Genomic DNA, 22,337 nt, shown 5'->3' with positions numbered 1-22,337 from the left:
CGCCGGGCACACGCACGGGAGTCGGGGGCGAGCGGGGAGCGCGCGCGCGCGCCCCCTAGTGGCGGCTATACGATAGGACGTATAGCTACGGGCTCTCGCCCAGGAGAGCCGACCTGCCGCCGTATAATGACGGTGGCTGGTCGGCTAGTGGTTAATCAGGGATGAACCTTAGACACATGGATCACTCAGTTCTTATTGGGGAGTCGACGGGGGACAGGTGCAGCATTGGATTGATGCTGCATCCACCTAGGTGAGTATAATTGTTTATGTTAATTTAAATCCCAAACTTCTCTTTTAAAGCGGAGTTACACCCAAAAATGGAACTTCCGATTTTCGGAACCCTCCCCCTCCTCCGGTGTCACATTTGGCACTTTTCAGGGGGGTGCAGATACCTGTCTAAGACAGGTATTTGCACCCACTTCCGGGCATAGACTCCTGTGGCAGTCCCGTCCCCACCCCCCGCTGTCTCCTGGGAAACACACTGGTCCCAGGAGAGAGCGGGGACCAGTGATGGCGCGCCACGCTACTCGCGCATGCGCAGTAGGGAACTGGGCAGTGAAGCCTCACAGAGGATACACAGAGGGGCAGCAGCATTCGAGAGACGAGCGATTGCTCGGCCTCGTCTGCCGACATCGCGGGCGCGCCGGACAGGTAATTTTTGTAGCTGCTGGCTTTTAAAACAAATTATTCGGATGGACCTCCGCTTTAAAGCATATGTAAACCTAATCCGTAAAATCTCATTATAGGCCTTAACATGTTGATGTAATTTCAAAAGTATTTTTCAACATTTCATTTAGTAAGCTCTAACGAGCAGGGCCCTCTAATCCCTCCTGTATTGAATTATATTGTGACTGTACTGTCTTCCCTGATGTTGCAAAGTGCAAACTGTTGGCGCTTTATAAATTCTGTATAATAATAATAATAATAATAATTAAAATAATACCTGGTGATCCTGCCTTAAAACAGCTAATTGAGGCACTTCCTATTATGTAGCAACTGAAGATTGTTTTTTATTAATGTATTTGTTTAAACAAGAAAAAAAGCCTTGTAAAAAATTGCATGTGTGAATTATTGCATAGTTTAGAGCACAGTTATCCTTACATGTCCTGAAATACTGCCACTGCATGCTGTAAATTAGCATCTTGGAGAAAGACCACAATGATCTGTTATACAACTGTGCTTTATCTCATTGTGCTTTAAGCATATGTAATTATTTGGTCCCATTGGTTCCGAAGTGCAAATTAAATTTCATAACTTTATAAAATATGCATAACAACATTTTAGAGTCTGGCTTTTCGTGCAAGTGCCAAAGCTGTCTTCAGGAAGACATTTTTCAGTGTGTCAAAACTTTCCAGAGACTGTCTCCTGGGAATTTACAGCACTGCATAACAATATTTTAAATCCAGGTACATGTTACTTTCTTTGTCTCTTGACAGCCAGTTTTTGGCTTTTATGAACAATACAAAGCTGTTTGCTTACTGTTGCTGAGTTTGTAGCTAGGCAACCTGGGATGTAATTGGCAAATGCTTGACTCAGATTTGATTAAACTTATCTAGAAACATATGTGGCTGCCTTTGTCCTATAATATCCTAATGATCAAAATTTTTTTTTGCTTAAGCATTTTAAGTTAATTTGTTCAGTAATTATTTGTATGACATACTTAAGACGTTGTTCAACTTTGGAAATTATTAAGATCATAAAGATCCTGTGAGAGTATTGCAATTGGTCTTTTGTATGCTTCTTTTAGGCCGCGTACACATGGTCGGTCAAAAACGGACTGAAGGACCTTTTCATCGGACCAAACCGACCGCGTGTGGGCCCCATCGGTCAGTTATCCTTCGTTAAAAAAATTTTGAACTTGATTTAAAATTGAACCGATGGACGCCTAACCGATAGGTCAAAACCGACGGTTAGTATGCAAAAGCATCGGTTAAAAATCCACGCATGCTCAGAATCAAGTCGACGCATGCTTGGACGCATTGAACTTCATTTTTTTCAGCACATCGTTGTGTTTTACGTCACAGCGTTCTGACCCGATCGGTTATTTAACCTATGGTGTGTAGGCATGGACCGACCATGTGTACGCGGCCTAAGAGTTTATTTTTACAGTTGGCAGTGTTTTGCTGTCCATGACACAGGTACTGACCTCATTAATTTGGTGTCACATTTAAATATGGCCCTGTAGTAGATCTAGCTATAAATAATTTTAAATATAAACGATTGCATAGAAGGCCTACTCACCCATGACACATAGTGGCTCTTTTGGATGCACACTTAAGTTTTTAGGTCAAATAACTCTTTATTTAAAGAATTTTCAAGGTACATGGAATAATAAAGACCGCAGTCTAAAAGGTTCCATATCACATATACTGTATAACACTAATACATAAAAGAAAGAGCAAGAAATGAAAATGGTTCACCTTAACTTGAAGACAGAGGTCCTTAAAGTTAAATGAAGATAAATGAAGGCCATGGATTAGAGGGATGAAAAAGGTCATAAACAAAAAGTGGTAAAGGGAATAGGGAAGAAAATCAGGTAGAAATTCAAGGAGGAGAGGAGATTTCAGTCGCAAAAGGGATAATCAACCATGTACAAAAGGGTGATACAGTGGGGATCGAAAGTTTGGACACCCCAGGCAAATATTTGTATTAATGTGCATAACGAAGCCAAGGAAATATGGAAAAATCTCCAAAAGGCATCAAATTACAGATTAGACATTCTTATAATATGTCAAAAAAAGTTAGATTTTATTTCCATCATTTACACTTTCAAAATTACAGAAAAAAATATGGCGTCTGCAAAAGTTTGGGCACCCTGCAGAATTTATAGCATGCACTGCCCTCTTTGCAAAGCTGAGACCTGCCAGTGTCATGGATTGTTCTCAATCATCGTCTGGGAAGACCAGGTGATGTCAATCTCAAAGGTTTTAAATGCCCAGACTCATCTGACCTTGCCCCAACAATCAGCACCATGGGTTCTTCTAAGCAGTTGTCTAGAAAACTGAAACTGAAAATAGTTGACGCTCACAAAGCTGGAAAAGGCTATAAGAAGATAGCAAAGCGTTTTCAGCTGTCAATATCCTCTGTTTGGAATGTAATTAAGAAATGGCAGTCATCAGGAACAGTGTAAGTTAAAGCAAGATCTGGAAGACCAAGAAAAATATCAGACAGAACAGCTCGCAGGATTGTGAGAAAAGCAATTCAAAACCCACGTTTGACTGCACGATCCCTCCAGAAAGATCTGGCAGACACTGGAGTTGTGGTACACTATTCCACTATAAAGAGATACTTGTACAAATATGGTCTTCATGGAAGAGTCATCAGAAGAAAACCTCTTCTACATCCTCACCACAAAAATCAGCGTTTGAACTTTGCAAATGAACATATAGACAAGCCTGATGCATTTTGGAAACAAGTTCTGTGGACCGATGAGGTTAAAATAGAACTTTATGCCGGAATGAACAAAGGTACGTTTGGAGAAAAAAGGGCACAGAATTTAATGAAAAGAACCTCTGTCCAACTGTTAAGGATGGGGGTGGATCAATCATGCTTTGGGGTTGTATTGCAGCCAGTGGCACAGGGAACATTTCACGAGTAGAAGGAAAAATGGATTCAATAAAATTTCAGCACATTTTGGATGGTAAGTTGATGCCATCTGTGAAAAACCTGAAGTTAAAGAGAGGATGGCTTCTACAAATGGATAATGATCCTAAACACACCTCAAAATCCACGGGAGATTACATCAAGAGGCGTAAACTGAAGGTTTTGCCATGGCCTTCACAATCTCCTGACCTCAACATAATTGAAAATCTATGGCTAGACCTTAAAAGAGCAGTGCGTGACAGACAGTCCAGAAATCTCAAAGAACTGGAAGACTTTTGTAAGGAAAAATGGGCAAAGATACCTCAAACAAGAATTGAAAGACTCTTGGCTGGCTACAAAAAGCGTTTACAAGCTGTGATACTTGCCAAAGAGGGCAGTATAAGATATTAACTCTGCAGGGTGCCCAAACTTTTGCAGACGGCATTTTTTTGTTTTCTGTAATTTTGAAAGTGTAAATGATGGAAATAAAATCTAACTTTTTTTTTTTACATATTATAAGAATGTCTAATCTGTAATTTGATGCCTTTTGGAGGTTTTTCCATCTTTCCTTGGCTTCGTTATGCATAATACGAATTTTTACCTGGGGTGCCCAAACTTTAGATCCCCACTGTATATCTATATAGATATATATCTATCTATATATATATATATATATATATATATATATATATATATATATATATATATATATATACACAGTATCTCACAAAAGTGAGTACTGCCCTTACATTTTTGTAAATATTTTATTACTGTATTTATAGGTGTATAACACGCACCCCAATTTTAAGAGGGAAGTTTAAGGAAAAAATACTTTCATAGCCCTTTTTACAGTACACAGTCCTCCTTCTCCTGCACAGTACACAGCCCCCCATCCAGTAAACAGCCCCCTCCTCTGCACTGTACACAGCCCCCTCCCCCTTCACTGTACATAGCCCCCCTTCCCCTGCACAGTATACAGCCCCCCTCCCCAGTACACAGCCTCCTATCCAGTACACAGCCCCCTGCACAGTACCCAGACCCCCTCCCCAGTACACAGCCCCTATCCAGTACACAGCCCCCCATCTAGTACACAGCCCTCTTCCCCCTGCACAGCACACAGCCTCCCTCCCTTGTACAAAGCCCCCTATCTAGTACACAGCCCCCAACCCAGTACACAGCCCCCCTTCCCATTACACAGTCCACCTATCCAGTAAAACAGCCCCACATCCAGTACACAGCCCCCCTCCCAAGTACACAGCCCCCTCCCCCTGCACAATACACAATCCCCCATCCAGTATACAGCCCCCCTCCCCCTGCACTCCCAGGAGACCTCCAGTCTCCTGGGACAGCACTGCCAGCATACTCTACAGTTAACAAAAAAAACCCTGCCAACCCCTTCTACACTGCTCCTCCTGTGTCACTCATTGTAAAACAAAGCTTCCATATACCTCATAGCTCAGTTTTTTTCACTGACCTGGTCACATAACTGCTCTCCTCTGATGTTACATAGATGGTCAATCTAAAGCTACACTCGGAGGAGGAGAAGGAGCGGGAGGAGGAGAGCACCCAGAAACTGAGCTATTGAGATATTTTGTTTTACAATGACACTGACTCAGGAGGAGCAGTGTATGAGAAGGGGCTAGCAAGTGATTTTTTTCTCAACTTTAGACTATGCAGGCAGCGCTGTTCCATGGCCAGGAGAGGTGAGGCGGCCAGCCTGACGCCCCCGCCAATGGGTGGCTCCCGGGGCGTACTGCCCGACCCCCGCCCACTGTTGGTAAAACATATTATCGTGTATAACACGCAGGCACTATTTGCCCTCTGTTTTCAAGGGGAAAAAGTGTGTGTTATCAGTGTTATACGCCGATAAATACAGTATATTTTTTCATGTGACAGCACTGAAGAAATTACACTTTGCTACAATGTAAAGTAGTGAGTGTATAGCTTGTATAACAGTGTAAATGTGCTGTTCCCTCAAAATAACTCAACACACAGCCATTAATGTCTAAACCACTGGCAACAAAGTGAAAATGTCTAAATTTGGCCCAATTAGCCATTTTCCCTCCCCGGTGTCATGTGACTCGTTAAAAGAAACATACTAGGTTTTGGCACCTAATGCACTGCAGAAATGCATCTGAGCAAAAGCATGTAGATCATAAGTTCATGACACACATGACTTTTAGCCCTGAGTATTCACCAAGTATGTTGATTGAGTTATCCGTGTATCCATACATATTGGAGTATGTTCTTGTCACCAAATTCACCAGAAACTTTCAGTGTTACAGAAAATGTCCTTTTGAATGTGGCCTAGTTCACAATTAGGGAATATGTTATTAGTTAAGCCAATTTAACTGGTTTGTGAATTGATTGGCTCATCAGTACTTATTATAATCTTGCTCAAAATTATTGTTTTAATTTGCCTCAGCATACATGGAAGTACTGTTTTAATATGCAATAATACAGTATAGTGAGATAGATCAGGTAAGTCCTTACAGTTCCAGGTCGGTTCACATGATAACCCTTCTAAGAGTCCTTACATTAAGGTGCCTACCCGGTTAGCAATCAAAGGAACTTTCATTAGAAAAGGTGGATGACCACACACTATAGTAGGACACTTCAAAAACTTTTATTGTTGCAGAATAGGTATGAAAACATGACAGCACCAAAATCCAAAAGAGATAGGTTAACACGTTTCATGATGAAAAGTGCTTAACATAACACAACACAGAGAGCAATACAATTTAAATACAAGCAAACACCACCAGATGTGCAGCAAATATGACACAAATGTCATATAAACACAATTCATCAAAAAAAAATTAACTAGATTTAAATTTAAAGAGAGAACGAAAAAAAAATTCTTTCTTTCTCTCTTTTGGTTTCATTTAGTTTAACTTTTTGTTGAATTGTATTTATATGATTTTAGTATCATATTTTCACCAGGAGGTTAATTGCTGATTGAGCCTTGCTGTACATCCGGATGGTGTGTGTTCGTATTCAAATGATAGTGCTCTCAGCTGTGTTGTTTTATTGTGAAACGCCTTTCAGCATTAAATGTGTTAACCTATCTGCTTTGGATTCAGGTACTATGATGTTTTTATACCTATTCTGTTACAAAAAAGCTTTTTGAAATGAATTACTATAGTGTGCGGCCATCCACCTGTTCTATTGAAAGGTAAGTCCCTATACACCCCCCCCCCACACACACACACTATTGTCCCCTCTTTCCAACCCTAATATCATTTGTCATAGAAACCCCTGATGACCATAGGCCTCAGGGAATCCAATAATTTTAAGCTCCTTATACTGGTGGGGTAGATATATCAAAAGAGTCTCTCTATACACACTGCCTTGAGGCAGAAAAAAGCAAGAACCTTGTATCAAGTTGATTAGTAACTGTAATATGGGCATCAGTCCTAGTATGTTTTAAAATCCTTAGGATTATATACAGAGTTCCTCATTGTAACATGGAAGTTTTACTAATGTAGAGTTGTTGTTTTTTTAAGTATTGTCCAATATGTATGATTTGTTTCATGTATGTTTGGAAGAGGTTATTGGACGATTTCCAGAATAAACACGGTGCTCCAGTCCTTGAAGTGTTAAAAAAGGGTTGGAAAGGAAAAACTGGGTGGTTATTAGCCACCTCAGAGTGTATAAGACCTTAATGGAAAATTAAGGTCCTATACACTCTGAGGTGGCTAATAACCACCCAGTTTTTCCTTTCCAACCATGATTTGTTTCATATATTTTAATTATGTAATTCCATAAAAACTTATACATTTTAATAATCAATGTGTAATTCTTGGACACCTTATAAATCCATATTCACAAAATTGTTCAGTCTATACACACTTACCATAACTTTTTCAACTTAATTGACGCCAACTATTTATTTCAGCAGACAATCAAAGTAGCTCCTTTAGAACACTAGACAATTCCAAAACACTGCAGTTTCTTCCAGCAGTTTTGACGTGAGTCGAATTCCTCCATGGGATAGGGGTATGTTACCCTTGATAGGTAGCACAGAATAATCTCCTCTCAAACAGAACCTTGCCACAGATGTAGCATCAGAGTTTGTACAATTCTGCATATACTTTGGTAGTACCAAAGCATTGAACATTTTTGGAATCAATGTTACAACCATTGATAACACTCGTCAGGAACCATAAACCAGACGGAAACAGAAAGTGTAGTTAATATCACAGCTTTAATGAAATGGACAAAATAATAGTTCAGGAACGTAGTCAAGAAACAGAAGCCAGGGTTTGGATGCCAGAGTGGGTAATCAAACGAGCCGGGGGTCAGAAAACCAGAAGTCTGAGTATTCAGGAGCAAAAATTAAGAATGGTAATCGGAAGGGAAGTCAGCCAGACCAAGTCATACACAGAGCACTGGAAGGAAGCACTTAGAGAACATAGACCATGCAAGGGCAAGGAGGAAAAAAGCTAAGCTGCTTAAATAGCAAAAGGGGGATGGCTGTGGGCTGGACTAATGAGGCGAGTTAATGGTAACCAGGTGAGTCACTGTGGTAACAAAGGGTGGCTGGTAATTAACCAACAGCTGAGCAGCTTCTGAGCACTGAAAGAAAAGAGCTGCTCAACAAGTAGCAGGAGCCCAGCCCTGACAACAGTATAATAATATAACTGAAACCTCTCTTGCATCAAATCCCAGGTTGATGCTCCTGGGTCTTTTGATTGAACCAATTGGAAATAATTGATGGAAAAAATTATTTAGGCTATTTTTTTCAATGCATGGCAATTTATTATGCTTACCCAAAACATGTGGCTAAATTGACTTAATTACTGTGTCCCTACCGCTATACAAACACACTTATTTCCCAATTATGTCCCACTAAATTTTAAATGTTATCTACTCCTGATCTACAGATGCTAGGCTAGGCAGCAATTAGTACCTCTACTGTAGCCGTTGTTGATTGGAATGTTGAGCAAATCCAACCAAAACTAAAGTTTGCTTTGGATTAGCTTGCAGGAAAAATATCTCCTTTGTGAGATATTGGAGTGAGAAACAACTGCAGTTTAGAAAGGTTAAACATAAAATGTATAGATACTGATCCTATTTTCACTTTGTAACTTTGGTTTGTTTGTTTTTTAGACCTTAGTTGGTCTGTTGTAAATCCTTTTAATGTACTGTAACATGTTGCATCTACAAAATCAATAGCAATTCAACTGTTAAAAAGATTATTTCTAATTGGTTCTATGGGTTGCTACATTATCCTGGCATCTTGTACGGCTTTATTAAATAAGTACGGTATGAATACTGTGCTCCATTTATATTTAATCTGAACAGTAAGCTTCCTCGTGCAAAGGTTAAATGGGTGATATTTCTTTTAAAGGGTCTTTAAATGAATAAAACAGGTAGCTGGCTAGCATACGACAGTGGAACACTTGTTATGAGCTGTACAAGTTGATTCTTAGATATATTACAGATATATTTATAACAAAGGTTAATCATTGCTTAAAATTACCAAATGTGTATGGGTTCTGCATTAAAATAGCCAACTTATTTTATTTTATTTGCTTTTTATGGAGTTGAATTCAAATAACACTGCAGTGCCTTATGGCCCATACACACGATCCGAATATCGTACGAAAAATGTCGTCCGAGGAAGAATCGTACGATAATTGGATCGTTAGTACAGAGCTTTCGAGAGCCGATCATGACAGTTCATCCGATATTATTTTATCAGACATGCACGAAAATGTTTCTCGTACAATACCAGATCGTACGATTTTCGTTTAGTCAGTACAGTTGTAGTTCGAAAATACAATAAAAATACCAGCCCTCAAAATTTACACTCGCCTGCTCGCATTTTGCGAGTAAATTTTGAGGGCTGGCGAGTGTGAGCTGCCTGGGAGCAGAGGGGGCGAGCAAGGAGAGGAGAGTCGCCGCCGTCTGGTTGTTCAGAGCGCAGGGAACATAACCGCTTTCAATTCAATAGCTGTGTTCCACGCCGCGTGCATCATATACAGCCCCTCCCCCTTGTCCGGGCACTTTGATAGACAGATCACCCGTCCCAGGATTGGACGGGTGATCTGTCTATCAAAGTTTCCCGGACAAGGGGGGAGGGGCTGTATATGATGCGCGTGGCAGGGAACACAGCTATTGAATTGAAAGCTGTTATGTTCCCTGCGGTTTGAACAACCAGGCGGCGGCTCCGTCTCCTCTTCTACCCAGCACAGGTAGGCTGCAATGTGGGGGAACTCTGGCTGCAATGTGGGGAAACTCTGCCTGCAATTGTGGGGAAACTCTGGTTGCAATTGTGGGGGAACTCTGGCTGCAATTGTGGAGGAACTCTGGCTGCAATGTGGGAGAACTGTGGCTGCAATTGTGGGGGAATTATGGCTGCAATTGTCGGGGAACTCTGGCTGCAATGTGGGGGAACTCTGGCTGCAATGTGGGGGGACTCTGGCTGCAATGTGGGGTGACTCTGGCTGCAAAATGGGGGGACTCTGACTGCAAAATGGGGGGACTCTGGCTGCAAAATGGGGACATTTTGCTGCACTGGGGACACATGCTGCATTGGTAGACATGGGCAGGCTGCATTTTTGGGCACGGATAAAGTTGTTGTTAATATTTATTTTTATAACTTAATTCTGCATAACCCTTGAGGCCTGGCTAGTAGCTCAGGATTTGAAATTTTGAGCCCTGCAAATACATTACAACACATGACATCACTTATGATTTTTTTTCCTGTCGTATGAGAATTTCTGTGACTTTAATAACCTATTTAATTTCTACTTGCGACTATTAAGCGGAAAAATCGTACGATATTCGGATCGTGTGTACGGGCATTATTCTGAGCACAGGATAATCAACTAAAATGTATTGAGAAGCTCTATAGTAGAAAAATCTTGCTAAGATGTATGTTTTTTTTTTTTTTTTATTATTGAAATAGTTTGCTTCTATAATTGCAATTTTCTATTTATTTACTGTAAGTGGATTTATACTATTTGTATTTAAGTTATGGGACTGAGTTTGGTATATACGTTGCATAGCAGTGCATGAAATGATTCACATTTGCCAGCGTACAGTGCAGAATTATATTTCATTAGCCATCATTTAAATCTATATAAAATATGTGAAAATGTCTGAGATACTGGGATGCCACTCCAAATGACTTGTAAAGTTGACACGAGAATAATAAATGCTTTATAGTAATTCAGTTTTCAGTGTCATTAAATTGGGCTGTATGTATTATTAAATGAAAATTGCATCATCAAACATGAACGTAAAGGTGTGCTGTTACTGTGTTTAATATGGAATACAATTGGAATTAAAACATCCAGGGTTAACATACGGAGGTAAATTGCTGCTATAATATAGTAAAGTTAGTTTAATATACCCAGAATTTATTTTGAAGCCATTGTTATTCGTTCCATATTTCCTATCTTTTTGTAGATTAACCTATTAATTTAACATACACTATATTACCAAAAGTATTGGGACAGCTGCCTTTACAGGCACACAAACTTTAAAGACATCCCCAGTCTTAGTCCGTAGGGTTCAATATTGAGTTGGCCCACCCTCTGCAGCTATAACAGCTTCAACTCTTCTGGGAAGGCTGTCCACAAGGTTTAGGAGTGTGTCTATGAGAATGTTTGACCATTCTTTCAGAAGCGCATCTGTGAGGTCAATGATGTGAGAAGGCCTGGCTTGCAGTCTCTGCCCTTTTTTATCCCAAAGGTGATCTGTCAAGGTCCATAAAGACATGGATGAGCGAGTTTGGAGTGAGGTACATGGACTGGCCTGTACAGAGTCCTGAACTCAACCTGATAGAACACCTTTAGGATGAATTGGAGACTGCGATCCAGGCCTTCTTGTCCACATCAGTGCGTGACCTCACAAATGGGCTTCTGGAAGAATGGTCAAAAATTCCCATAGACACACTCCTAAACATTGTAGACAGCCTTCCCAGAACAGTTGCAGCTGTTATAGCTGTAAAGGGTGGGCCAACTTAATATTGAACCCTATGGACTAAGACTGGGATGCCATTAAACTTCATGTGCGTGTAAAGGCAGGCATCCCAATACTTTTGGTCATATAGTGTATATGTTAATGATAGGTTAGGGGAAGTTAGAGGCTAAACAATCTGCTAACTTCTCAGGAAACAACATATGTGTGTGTGTGTGTGTGTGTGTATGAGTGTGTGTGTGTGAACTGTGTAACCTACCAAAATATTTTGAATTCAGCCAGGCTTGTGATTGAGGCACCCTGTCATGCTGAATAGTCTTTGAGCTCACTTTACTTTACTGTAGTTAGGCAGTACTTCCTGCGAAGGGACCATATAAACCTGTGATTGGACAGCGAAGGAGAAGCAACAAGCTACTAAGGTTATGCTTTAAACTAGCCCCCAGTGTTGGATTATAAGAGCTGCGGATTGCAGCAAAACCTGACTGGCTCAAACACATACAGATTAGGATACTAAGATTAATTTATAGATTTTAGTGAACAGCTGACTGGTTAAGAAAAGGTTTCATTTTTATCTACAGTTAATGCTTGTAGTTTTGCTTTGATTTAATTATATTAGAAATCATGGAATCATTCAACCTAATGATTTCTTCTCTTGCTAGTTGATAAATTAGAATTGTTAAGACATTCTGATTTAAAATCAAAAGATGGGTGACGATTTGCTGTACAAAAGTTTGCATTCCGCACTTAGTTCAGAAGTGTCAAACTCAATTGCATTGCAGGCAGCATCAGCATTATGGTTGCCCTCAAAGGGCCAGTTGTAACTGTATTTTTCCTCAGAGATTAGGTGCAGGAACTCAACCTGCCCCCCCCCAAACTGCATTGAATGGGCAATTAAAAAATACAAAAAAAGGGAAGAGTGGGACTTTAGATGATAGGCGTGGAGAACAGTAAGTGAACCACAATGTCATAATCAAGAAAGAAAAATATAAGGAGGTGATAAAGTATTGTTGAGAGCTAGTTTTTTTGAAAGGACTCAGTCTTATGCCTTGTACACACGATCGGTTCATCCGATGAAAACGGTCTGATGGATTTTTCCATCAGATATCTGATGAAGCTGACTTTCATCAGTCTTGCCTACACACCATCAGTTAAAAAACCGATCGTGTCAGAACGCGGAGACGTAAAACACAACGACGTGCTGAGAAAAATGAAGTTCAATGCTTCCGAGCATGCGTCGACTTGAGTCTGAGCATGCGTGGATTTTTAACCGATGAACGTGCCCACAGACGAGCGTTTTTTTTCTATCGTTTTTTTAACCATCAGATAATTTTAAAACAAGTTCCTATTTTTTTCACCGATGGATAAAAAAAACGATGGGGCCCACACACGATCGGTTCGTCTGATGAAAACGGTCCATCAGACGAACCGATTATTCCATCAGACCGTTTTCATCAGACGAACCGATCGTGTGTACGCGGCATTAGTCCAAGAAGAAATGATATAAACTTGGGGTGTTTTATGTGTACTTCAGGGGTGTGGTACATACTGAGTGCAGGGTTTAGGGGTGCACTAAGTACAGAGTGCAGTTTCAGGGGTGCCCTATGTACAGAGTTTAGATGTCCTTGTAAAAAAATAGAAGGTATCTGTGTTTACAAGTGACAGTGGTGAGAGGCAGGAAGCGAGAGCCAGAGGTGGCGGAACGGAGTTCCACCACATTCTGTCTGAAAAAAAGCCTTGAGTACTGGGGCCACATGAAAAGTCCTGGCGTGCCACATTCAGCCTGTGGTCCTTGTGTTTGACACTTGTGACTTAGAGGGAAACAAATAATATAACCCATGACATTACACATTGAGAAGATAATAGGTTGGTTTGTTCAATGGTATTTCAGATATGAACCTTGTTATCAAACAAGTGTTTGTCAACCACATAACTCCATATTTTCAGTTCATGTTGATATTATGGCTACAAATATAAATATTTTAAGGGATGCTGTTCAAGTTTCATTTATAACGTCTAATGTGGATTCTTACAGGGCGGCTCAGAAATTAAACCTGTCCTCCAAAAAGAAGAAGCAAAGGACAACTCCTTCATTAGTGTCTGAACCTCCACTTTTCTCAACCAACTTCTGCGGCATTCTTCAGACTTGTCCTCCACCTGCACCGCCATGTCTACTAAGGGCAGTCAACAAAGTAAAAGACACTCCTGGATTAGGGAAGGTACGAAGAAACTATCTTTTACATTTCTGTGTTCTGGAACATTATAATACTATATTGCACCCCATGTATTTACTTACAATGTCATTAGAAGCTCTGCCTTTTTTGTTGTTTTAAAAAGGTGAGAAGAATACAATCTGAAAATGAAAAATAGGAGGGTGTTAAGAAATACTGAACGTACTATATGTGGTATAAAATGAATAGAGTGATATTGGGCTTTCTGCTACTGGGAAAGTTGTGTAGAATTAAGAACAATGCAGTATAAGAATAGAATCACTGCCTATAGGCTATTTTAAAAAAGTGGGTCAAATGTTGGAAAGTTTCTTGTACAAATAGCGTTATAGCGTTCAGGATGTATTTTTTAATGTATGGATGATTTAAGGGGACATTATTTTATCCTGACTTCTTGATATTAAATCGAAAAATGCTAATTAAGCAGCTAAAAAGGAAGATGTTGTTAAGGAATTACATTATTTTTGACAGTATTGTACTGTTGCTGGGGTTGATTACTAAAGGAACAGAAAGACCTAATGGTGAACCATTTTGAACACTCACTCAGTCATGTACAGAGGGTTTTGCAGCTTTTTATACTTTCTTCAATAATCAGCTAGACTGTGCTATCTCTTTTGTTGTCACCCATTGTGTACAAGTGTTTGGTTTGGATGTTGACATTTTTTATCATATGCTTTTGTTGAAAAACCTGATCAATATCCATCTGTCTGATTAAAAAAATCAGAAAGCCAGATTTTTGATATGTTGATGGCTAAAAGTGTTTGTGACCATTATCACAGGACAGAAAGTGGTGGGAAACCAAAATTATTAAGATAAAGAACACAGGACTTCATTTTTATTGACCATGTGTTATATGCACTACCTTGAGGTGATTGGAAAACTTTGCTGGGGCTGCTCCTAGGGGCACGCACATATAACACCATCGACTCCCTGAGACCCCAGTTTTTTGCCAGTGTCCTTAGGAGATGGACCTTTTCTCTGAAGAAACCACAGTGATTAGCAAACAATTGGATGCTTAGGCACAGGAATGGGTACTTATACAACACTGTTATAATCCTGTGCCACTAATGTCTTCTGCATTTTAGAATTAAAAATTGGTGGGTTTTTTTTGCCATCTGGACATTGTGTATGGGTATAGGGATGCATTTTCAACACTCCCTTCTGGCTGACACATTTTTACCCACAATATCTAAGTGGGCAACATGTTCACAGAATTACATGCCACTTTTTTTCTACAACAGGGGTGCCCAACCTTTTGTAGAGCGAGGGCCATTTAAGCGGCTTGGTAACCGGTCATCCAAATTTTTTTTTCATTAATCTACACTCCCTGCTGACACCAACTGTGGAAGGAAATTCCACATCCTTACCACTCTAACATTAAAGAACCTCTCGTTTAAGATTGAACGGTTTCTCAGCCAACTTCATTGTGGGACTACGGGTCTTCTTTAGAGATCTTGGGCCGGATTCAGATACAATGGTGTATCTGTCTGGCCGGCGTAACGTATCTTAGATATGTTACGCCGCCATAACTTTGGGCGCAAGTTCCGTATTCAGAAAGAACTTGCGCCCTAAGTTACGGCGGCGTAACGTATGTGGGCCGGCATAAGCCCGCCTAATTCAAATGGGGATGTTGGGGGCGTGTTTTATTTAAATATGGCTTGACCCCACATATTTTATGTTTTTTTTGAACGGCGCATGCCCCGTTCGTGAAAACATCCCAGTGCGCATGCTCGAAATCCGCCGCAAAACGTCATTGCTTTCGACGTGAATGTAAATTATGTCCAGCCATATTCGCGAACGACTTACGCAAACAACGTAAAAATTTCAAAACTCGGCACGGGAACGACAGCCATACTTAACATAGGATACGCCTCACATACCCCTCATATAGCAGGGGTAACTTTACGCGGGAAAAAGCCGAACACAAACGACGTAAAAAAAAAAGCGCCGGACGGTCGTACGTTTCTGAATCGACGTAAATAGTAATTTGCATATTCCTCGCGTAAACAAACGGAAGCGCCACCTAGTGGCCAGCCTGAAAATGCAGCCTAAGATACGACGGTGTAAGACACTTACACCTGTCGGATCTTAGGGATATCTATGCGTAACTGATTCTCTGAATCAGGCACATAGATACGACCGAGCGCACTCAGAGATACGACGGCGTATCAGGAGATACGCCGTCGTATCTTTTTCTGAATCTGGCCCCTTGGGTTAAATAGTTTCCTCCTAATTTTAGAGTCACCATTAAAGGATTTGTGTATTGTGATCATATCCCCTCTTAAGTGCCTCTTCTCCAGGGAGAATGAGTTTAATGTTTGTAGTTATTTCTCATAACTGGGGTCCTGCAGCCCCCTTATTAACCTTTGTTGCCCTTCTCTGGACCCTCTCCAGTTCAAATATATCCTTGCTGAAGATTGGAGACCAAAACTAGACTACATACTCAAGATGTGGCCAAACCAGAGTTTTGCTGCTCAGTCACTGGCTTTAATTTTCTCATACCACCATGCTCGCCTTGTGCGAAGAAAGACTTCTGAGTCCCAGGGAGTGCTTTGTTGCTTATATTCTGGCCTTTATTCAAACTGATTTTGACCAGAGCTTAGCCGTAAGCACATTTAAGGGACAAGTCTCTTTTAATCCATCCTTTTCCAAAAACGTCTTGCTTTAGGCCCCTTTCACACCTGCGGACCGTATGTCCGCTTTTTCATCCATCCGTTTACGGATGAAAAGGGGACATTCATTGATCCCTATGAGATAGCGGATCTCGTCAGTGTCTGCAATCCTCTGATTCTGCAGACGGAGGAAAATCCTATTTTTCCATTCAACTGCAGAGGGGATCAGGTGAACACGGACAGACGGTCCGCGTTCATCCGATTTCCCCATAGGGGAGAGCGGAGTTCTGACAGGGTGGGACCGCCCTGTCATCGGCCTGCTCAGCGGGGATCAACCGAGCGATCCCCGCTGAGCAAGCGGATAAGACACGTACGGATCCTCATGGGATCCGAACATGTGAAAGGGGCCTGCGGCTGTTCACATGCAATCGCAAAATGTGCAATTACATGTGACTATGGACAGATGAGCTACTTTGTACGTAGACTGTTTGTGTCCAGGGTCACTCATCTGTCCTCGACCAAAGGTAATCGTTCTATATTTGATTACATGAGGGTAGCTGAAGAGCTTGTCAGCCTGACATTGATTTGTACAAGCTGAGTGGCTGCAGCTCAATGTAAGCACCTGGCCATACCCACCACAGAAATACACTGATCTGGACAGTGTACAACCATAAATGGTTGTGTGAATAAGCTCATAGACACAATCTGTGTAATTATCAGTGCACTCAGGACACCCATTTTTATTAAGAAACATAGAGAATTGGCATTTGGACTCATGTTCTATTTCTATTGTTTGCACTTTTAATTTTCTTCGATCCTAATAAGATTTTTTTTTACATTTTTGGTCTTCATCCACATTCTAGAGCAGTGGTGGGTTTTCATTGCATGTGATTTTCTTCTCCATTTTAGGATTGTTAGTAAGACAGATTTCTCAATTTAAGGTTTTAACAGACAAGCTTAATGCATCACCATAAAAAATATTCTCACAGTGACTAATGGACCGCTGCACAATATTGATTAAACTACACAGCTGTATTCCTTCACTCTCCTTTTTGTTTTATTGCCATATCTTTTGTATTCTTATTTCATGGCTCCATTCTTTTTTATGGCTTCAGATCATCAAGATATTGAAAATGGTTTTCTATGCTGCACTCAATTGATTTCTAGGGAGCCTGACCAAGGCACAGGCTCAGGTGCAGCTGATTCCCACTAGGGGATTCTAGCTAATTATCTCAAACCTTAATTCAGCCAGCATTGCCCTTCCATGCATAACATTTGCTAGAGGATGCCGCCACACTAGCTGAGTGATGGAATGAAACAACTATAGGGGGCTAAATTACAGGTTACTATGTTATTAGTCTTTTTCAGGGTTAGAAGAGTAGTAGCAAACCTTCCATCATTTTAAATGAGCGAGGAGGGGGCCATGTACAAATGAACTGAGACAGTAAAGTGTACTAAACCCACAACAGTAGTTGGTCACAATCTCCTTACATGTAAATTGGACGCAGGGAAACCCACATCCAATTTTTAGTAGTGCGAATCCAGCCTTAAAGGTAAGGGTCACTCACTGGCTTATAGTGTATCCATTCAACATGCTTTTGCCGTGTACACACGATCAAAAATTGCAACAAGAAAAGTCCGATGTGAGCTTTTGGTCGGAAATTCAGACCGTGTGTATGCTCCATCGAACTTTTGCTGTCGGAATTTCCGCCAACAAAAGTTTGAGAGCAGGTTTTCTATTTTCCAGATGGAAAAAGTTTGGAAAATACGCTCGTCTGTAAGCAATTCCGACGTGCAAAAAAACATGCATCTTCAGAATAAAGCAGAAGAGCCGAACTGCCTATTGAACTTCATTGATCTCGGCTCATCGTACATCTTGTACGTGACTGCGTTCTTAACGGTCGGAATTTCCGCCAAGATTTGTATGACAGTGTGTATGCAACACAAGTTTGAGCCAACATTCTGTCAGAAAAAATCCACGGTTTTCTTGTCGCATCGATTTCCGATCGTGTGTACGCGGCATAATGCTTACTAATTTTGACTTTTGGCTGTAGCAGGGGGAGGAACTGGGAGCTCCAGAAATAGGTCTCACCTTGAGAATCAGTGAAGGATATAAGAAGTTGGGGGGGATTTAATTAAAATATTAGTCATGAGTGGGCATATGCAATACATTGAAGTACTTGTGTTAACAGTGTTAACCTTTTTTCCTGGTCTAAGGACTCAATAATTATAGCTCATTATGGTATGTATAAAAATGCATAATTGCGTCTAATGATAGGGTAAGTGATTACATATTTAATAGGTAATTCCTATTGGTGAGAGTATGTTGCATGCAGCCATCACTAGTCCTTATGCCCTTGTTCTGCATGTTTAAACTCCAGCATTGAACTTTTCTGGATGAATGTGGTAGTAAAGTTGAAATATAAGAAAAAAAGAGAAAAAAAACTCTTGACAGGCAAGATTTTTTATAACAGAAGAGACCCTAGGGGTCTCTTAGGCCATAACTGTCATGATTTGAGCAATGGCAACTCAGACCACATATACAGCCCGATCTGTGTGTTGCAACAATGTTGCTCCGTGAAAAGGCATGGGAGTGACATCACTGTGGCCTGGGCATTCAAGAGGCCCAAGATACAGAACCCAGAAGGAAGACCGGGTGAAGATGAAAGAATCAGGTACCAAAGGGAGGCTTGTCAGTGCAGCATTGGGGGGCTCCGTTTGCAGGTAAGTCTGCACTAGAATGTGGTGCATACCAGTATATCATGTCTTAAACCTGGGGGGGAGGGGGCACATGTTTTACTTTTTTTCAAAAGACTTTACTACTGTTTTAAGTTGGCACTGAATGATACCCTTATTCTTCACAAAATAGTCCATACACATCTATAATTAAATAGCCTTATAATCAATTTTTCATGACATTTCTTCTTACTGTGTTTTCTTACCTCCTTGTAACAGCCTCTTTAAGCTCTTGAACCTCTCCTTTCCCGCCTCATGTCCATTTGTTTGCAACAATTTCAGTTATGTGTACTGCTCTATGCACACTAGACATCCCATAGTCCCCAGTCTATTTTGAGAGAGGGCAAGAGTGGGTAGCTACGTTCCTACATACAGTGAGACCACGGAGAATGAACTTAGCCACCCTCTAACAGGAAGTCAGGTCATATCAGCAAAAAAGGGGGCTGAGTGCAATAGATTACAAAACCTCACATCAGTCCATCTGATTAAAAACTTCAGTAATTAGAAAAGGAACGCTTGCATTCTATTGGCTGTAATGCGCGTGTAGCGCTACCCCCATATGAGCTGCTGGATAGGATGGGTCCTCTGTTCTTTGCCTTGACCTTCTCAAGAACCTCAGTCCCTCTGACACACCAGGTTGAGCGTACAAACATACAATATCACAAGAATTCACTGACCGTAATTCTTAATTCCCAGTAGTAGTGCTATATAAAAGGAAATGCAGAAAGGTTTGGTATATTGTGTAGGGTTGGTATAGATGTAGTCTAGGTTTGCAATACGTGTGGTATAGAGTGCAGTAGGGATTGGGTGCATTTGGTATCCTGCTTTTAGTAGCTCATTCCCTTCTAGCAATACTGTTTCAGCATTGGGCTGAATAGCCCACTAGGGGATGAATAGCCGTCTCACTGGTCCCCATGGTGCTGCTGTGACCTCTTAATGCAGAAGCAGTCTCTACCCGAAAGCCTCCAGTGATCAATGGTGAGAAGCAGAGTAGACGCTTTAGTCTCCCTGTGGCAGTGGTGCAGGTGTTGTAATATGGGCTGTGCTGCGCTGCCCCCTGGGATTTCTCACTCCCAGTCTTAAGCTTGGATTTCTACTGGTATCGTCTCTTGCTGGCAGACGAAAATCCAGACATAGGTGCTCTCTCTCTCTCTCTCAGGAGTTTGGTGCTTTTTCAGAAAGTGCAACAAATTTGCAGGATATGATAGAAGTCAATGGATCAGTGCAGCTAACTCGCAGGTGCACTGCACTGAACCCGTGTATCATTGTGAAAGCAGCCTAATAACCCTTTTTAAAAAGTGCTAATATGCCAATTGCAAAAGTGCAGTGTATGTTATGCACTCTGATGCACTGGGATGGCAAGTCGTAACCCATTGATCACGATCTTGGCTTGGCGAACCTTCACCCCAAAGCATGGTCATGCACTTCCCTGGTTTGAGGTTGCAGGCCACATCAGAGTGCTCTGCGGGCCACATGTGGTCCACGGGCCATGGGTTGAGCACCCTTGCCTTTCTCTCTCTCTCTCTCTCTCTTTCTCTCTCTCTCTCTCTCTCTCTCTCTGCTCCCTCCTGCTACCAGCATATCCAATGCTGGCACATTGGCACTGCAGCACCATTGACTGGCTCCTTGTTCAGCTTTTCCTGCTCTCATTTTGAGCTCAGGGACTGAAATACCACCAAATTGAGGTATTCAGTAATGAACTATGATTTATTCTTATTTTAATTTGTATATATCTTAGATTGACATTTCCATTCCTGCTCGAAGAAGCAGATTTTTTTTCTGCAAAATTGTATTGTTGCAGAAAATGATAAAGAAAGGTTTATGTATGAACAAGATCAGCATATGTATATTCACATAAAGCAATAGCAATTGTGGGTAGAGACTTATGGAAATGCATAAGTCTATGGAAAAGAAAGGATATAAGAAATACAGTATTTTAATATGTTATCGTTGAAAAAAAAGATGTATGTATTTTAGACAAAAACTTAAACGGCCACTAAAGGATTTATTTTTATTTTTTTGCTAAATAGCTTCCTTTACCTTACTGCAGTCCTGTTTTCATGTCCTCATTGTTCGTTTTTGCTCTGATGTTGCTGTAATCCTTCTCTGTTCTGAACAGTCTGTTTCCTGATGAAAAAAGTCATGGGAGCTTTCTCTCTGTGGTCACTAATCAAGGAGGTGTGATTACTGTGTGTCTAAAACCCCTCAACACCAATCAGTTTAGTTTTACAAACCATCGCTGCCATGTATTGGCTCTGAGTCTCTGTACATCGCAGGAGCATGAAACAGCATGCAAAAACGAAACTGAAACTGTAGGTACATTATATGATTGATTTTTATCTATTTGTAATCATTTTTAAAAGGAATCAGTTAACTATTATGTCTATATACCCTGTAAACAGTCATTTCAGCAAAACATTTTTTTCCTTTACAACTCCTTTAATGTTGATCTCTATAAATTCATTGATCGGTTGAAAAAACATATATACACCTCAAAAATCCTTTTCTCTTTTTGTCTTTTTTTAAGATTTTTTTTCTTTTGTTTATTTAAAAATGTTTTAAATTATTATAATATTATATTATTATATAGGATTTATATAGCGCTAACAGTAGATGCAGAGCTTTACAAATAATACAGAGCCGCATTCATTTGCGTCTCTTATATCTGCTTGGAATTTGGCGTCAAATAATTTTTCAGCCCGCATAGTTGAGCTAACAGATTGGAATAGTTTGTGTCTACTGTTCTAAGATTTTTTTAAATAGTTTTTATACATAAATGTGCAATGCTAGCAATTTGTAACCCTCTGTTTTAAAACAAAACAATTACACGGCTGTGTTTGGTCCTTGACCAGTCAATTGCCAGTTAATAGCAGACTCTTTTCAATATGTCACAAGTTGGCCATTTACTGATAACATCCAGGACCAATCAGATCTTATTAATAATGAATCCACTTTTAAATTAGGAACTTGGCTAGCTGTTTTGTTCTCAGGGGACAGGGTAACATTTATTGTCAAATGTCATTTTTAATGTTTATACATATCAGTGGATTTAAATGATCAGTCAGTCCAACCATTTTTGTCAGATTGATGCACCAGTTTTTTAAATGCCAAATGAATAAATGGATAGATAAATCACAACAATTGATTAGCAGAAAAGTAGTGGAGTGTGACCCATGGATTAAAACCCCACATCCCAAAAATAGGGCAAAGAACATAGGTGTATTGCTCTCAACAGTAACTTCACAAACTT

General features: G+C 40.5%; 1 protein-coding gene across 1 annotated transcript in view; it reads left to right on the top strand.

Moving 5' to 3' along the window:
* Positions 1-22,337, top strand: part of KIF26B (kinesin family member 26B) — a 472,460-nt gene that overhangs the window by 310,733 nt on the left and 139,390 nt on the right. The window contains exon 5 of the mRNA XM_040351064.1: positions 13,547-13,730. Within this exon, the coding sequence (XP_040206998.1) occupies positions 13,547-13,730 (184 nt within the window). The remainder of the gene's footprint in view (positions 1-13,546; positions 13,731-22,337) is intronic.

The sequence above is a fragment of the Rana temporaria genome, chromosome 4 (genome assembly GCF_905171775.1).
Source record: "Rana temporaria chromosome 4, aRanTem1.1, whole genome shotgun sequence".
NCBI lineage: Eukaryota > Metazoa > Chordata > Amphibia > Anura > Ranidae > Rana > Rana temporaria.
Note: the sequence above shows the minus strand (reverse complement) of the source record. Positions and strands in the feature narration are given on the sequence as shown.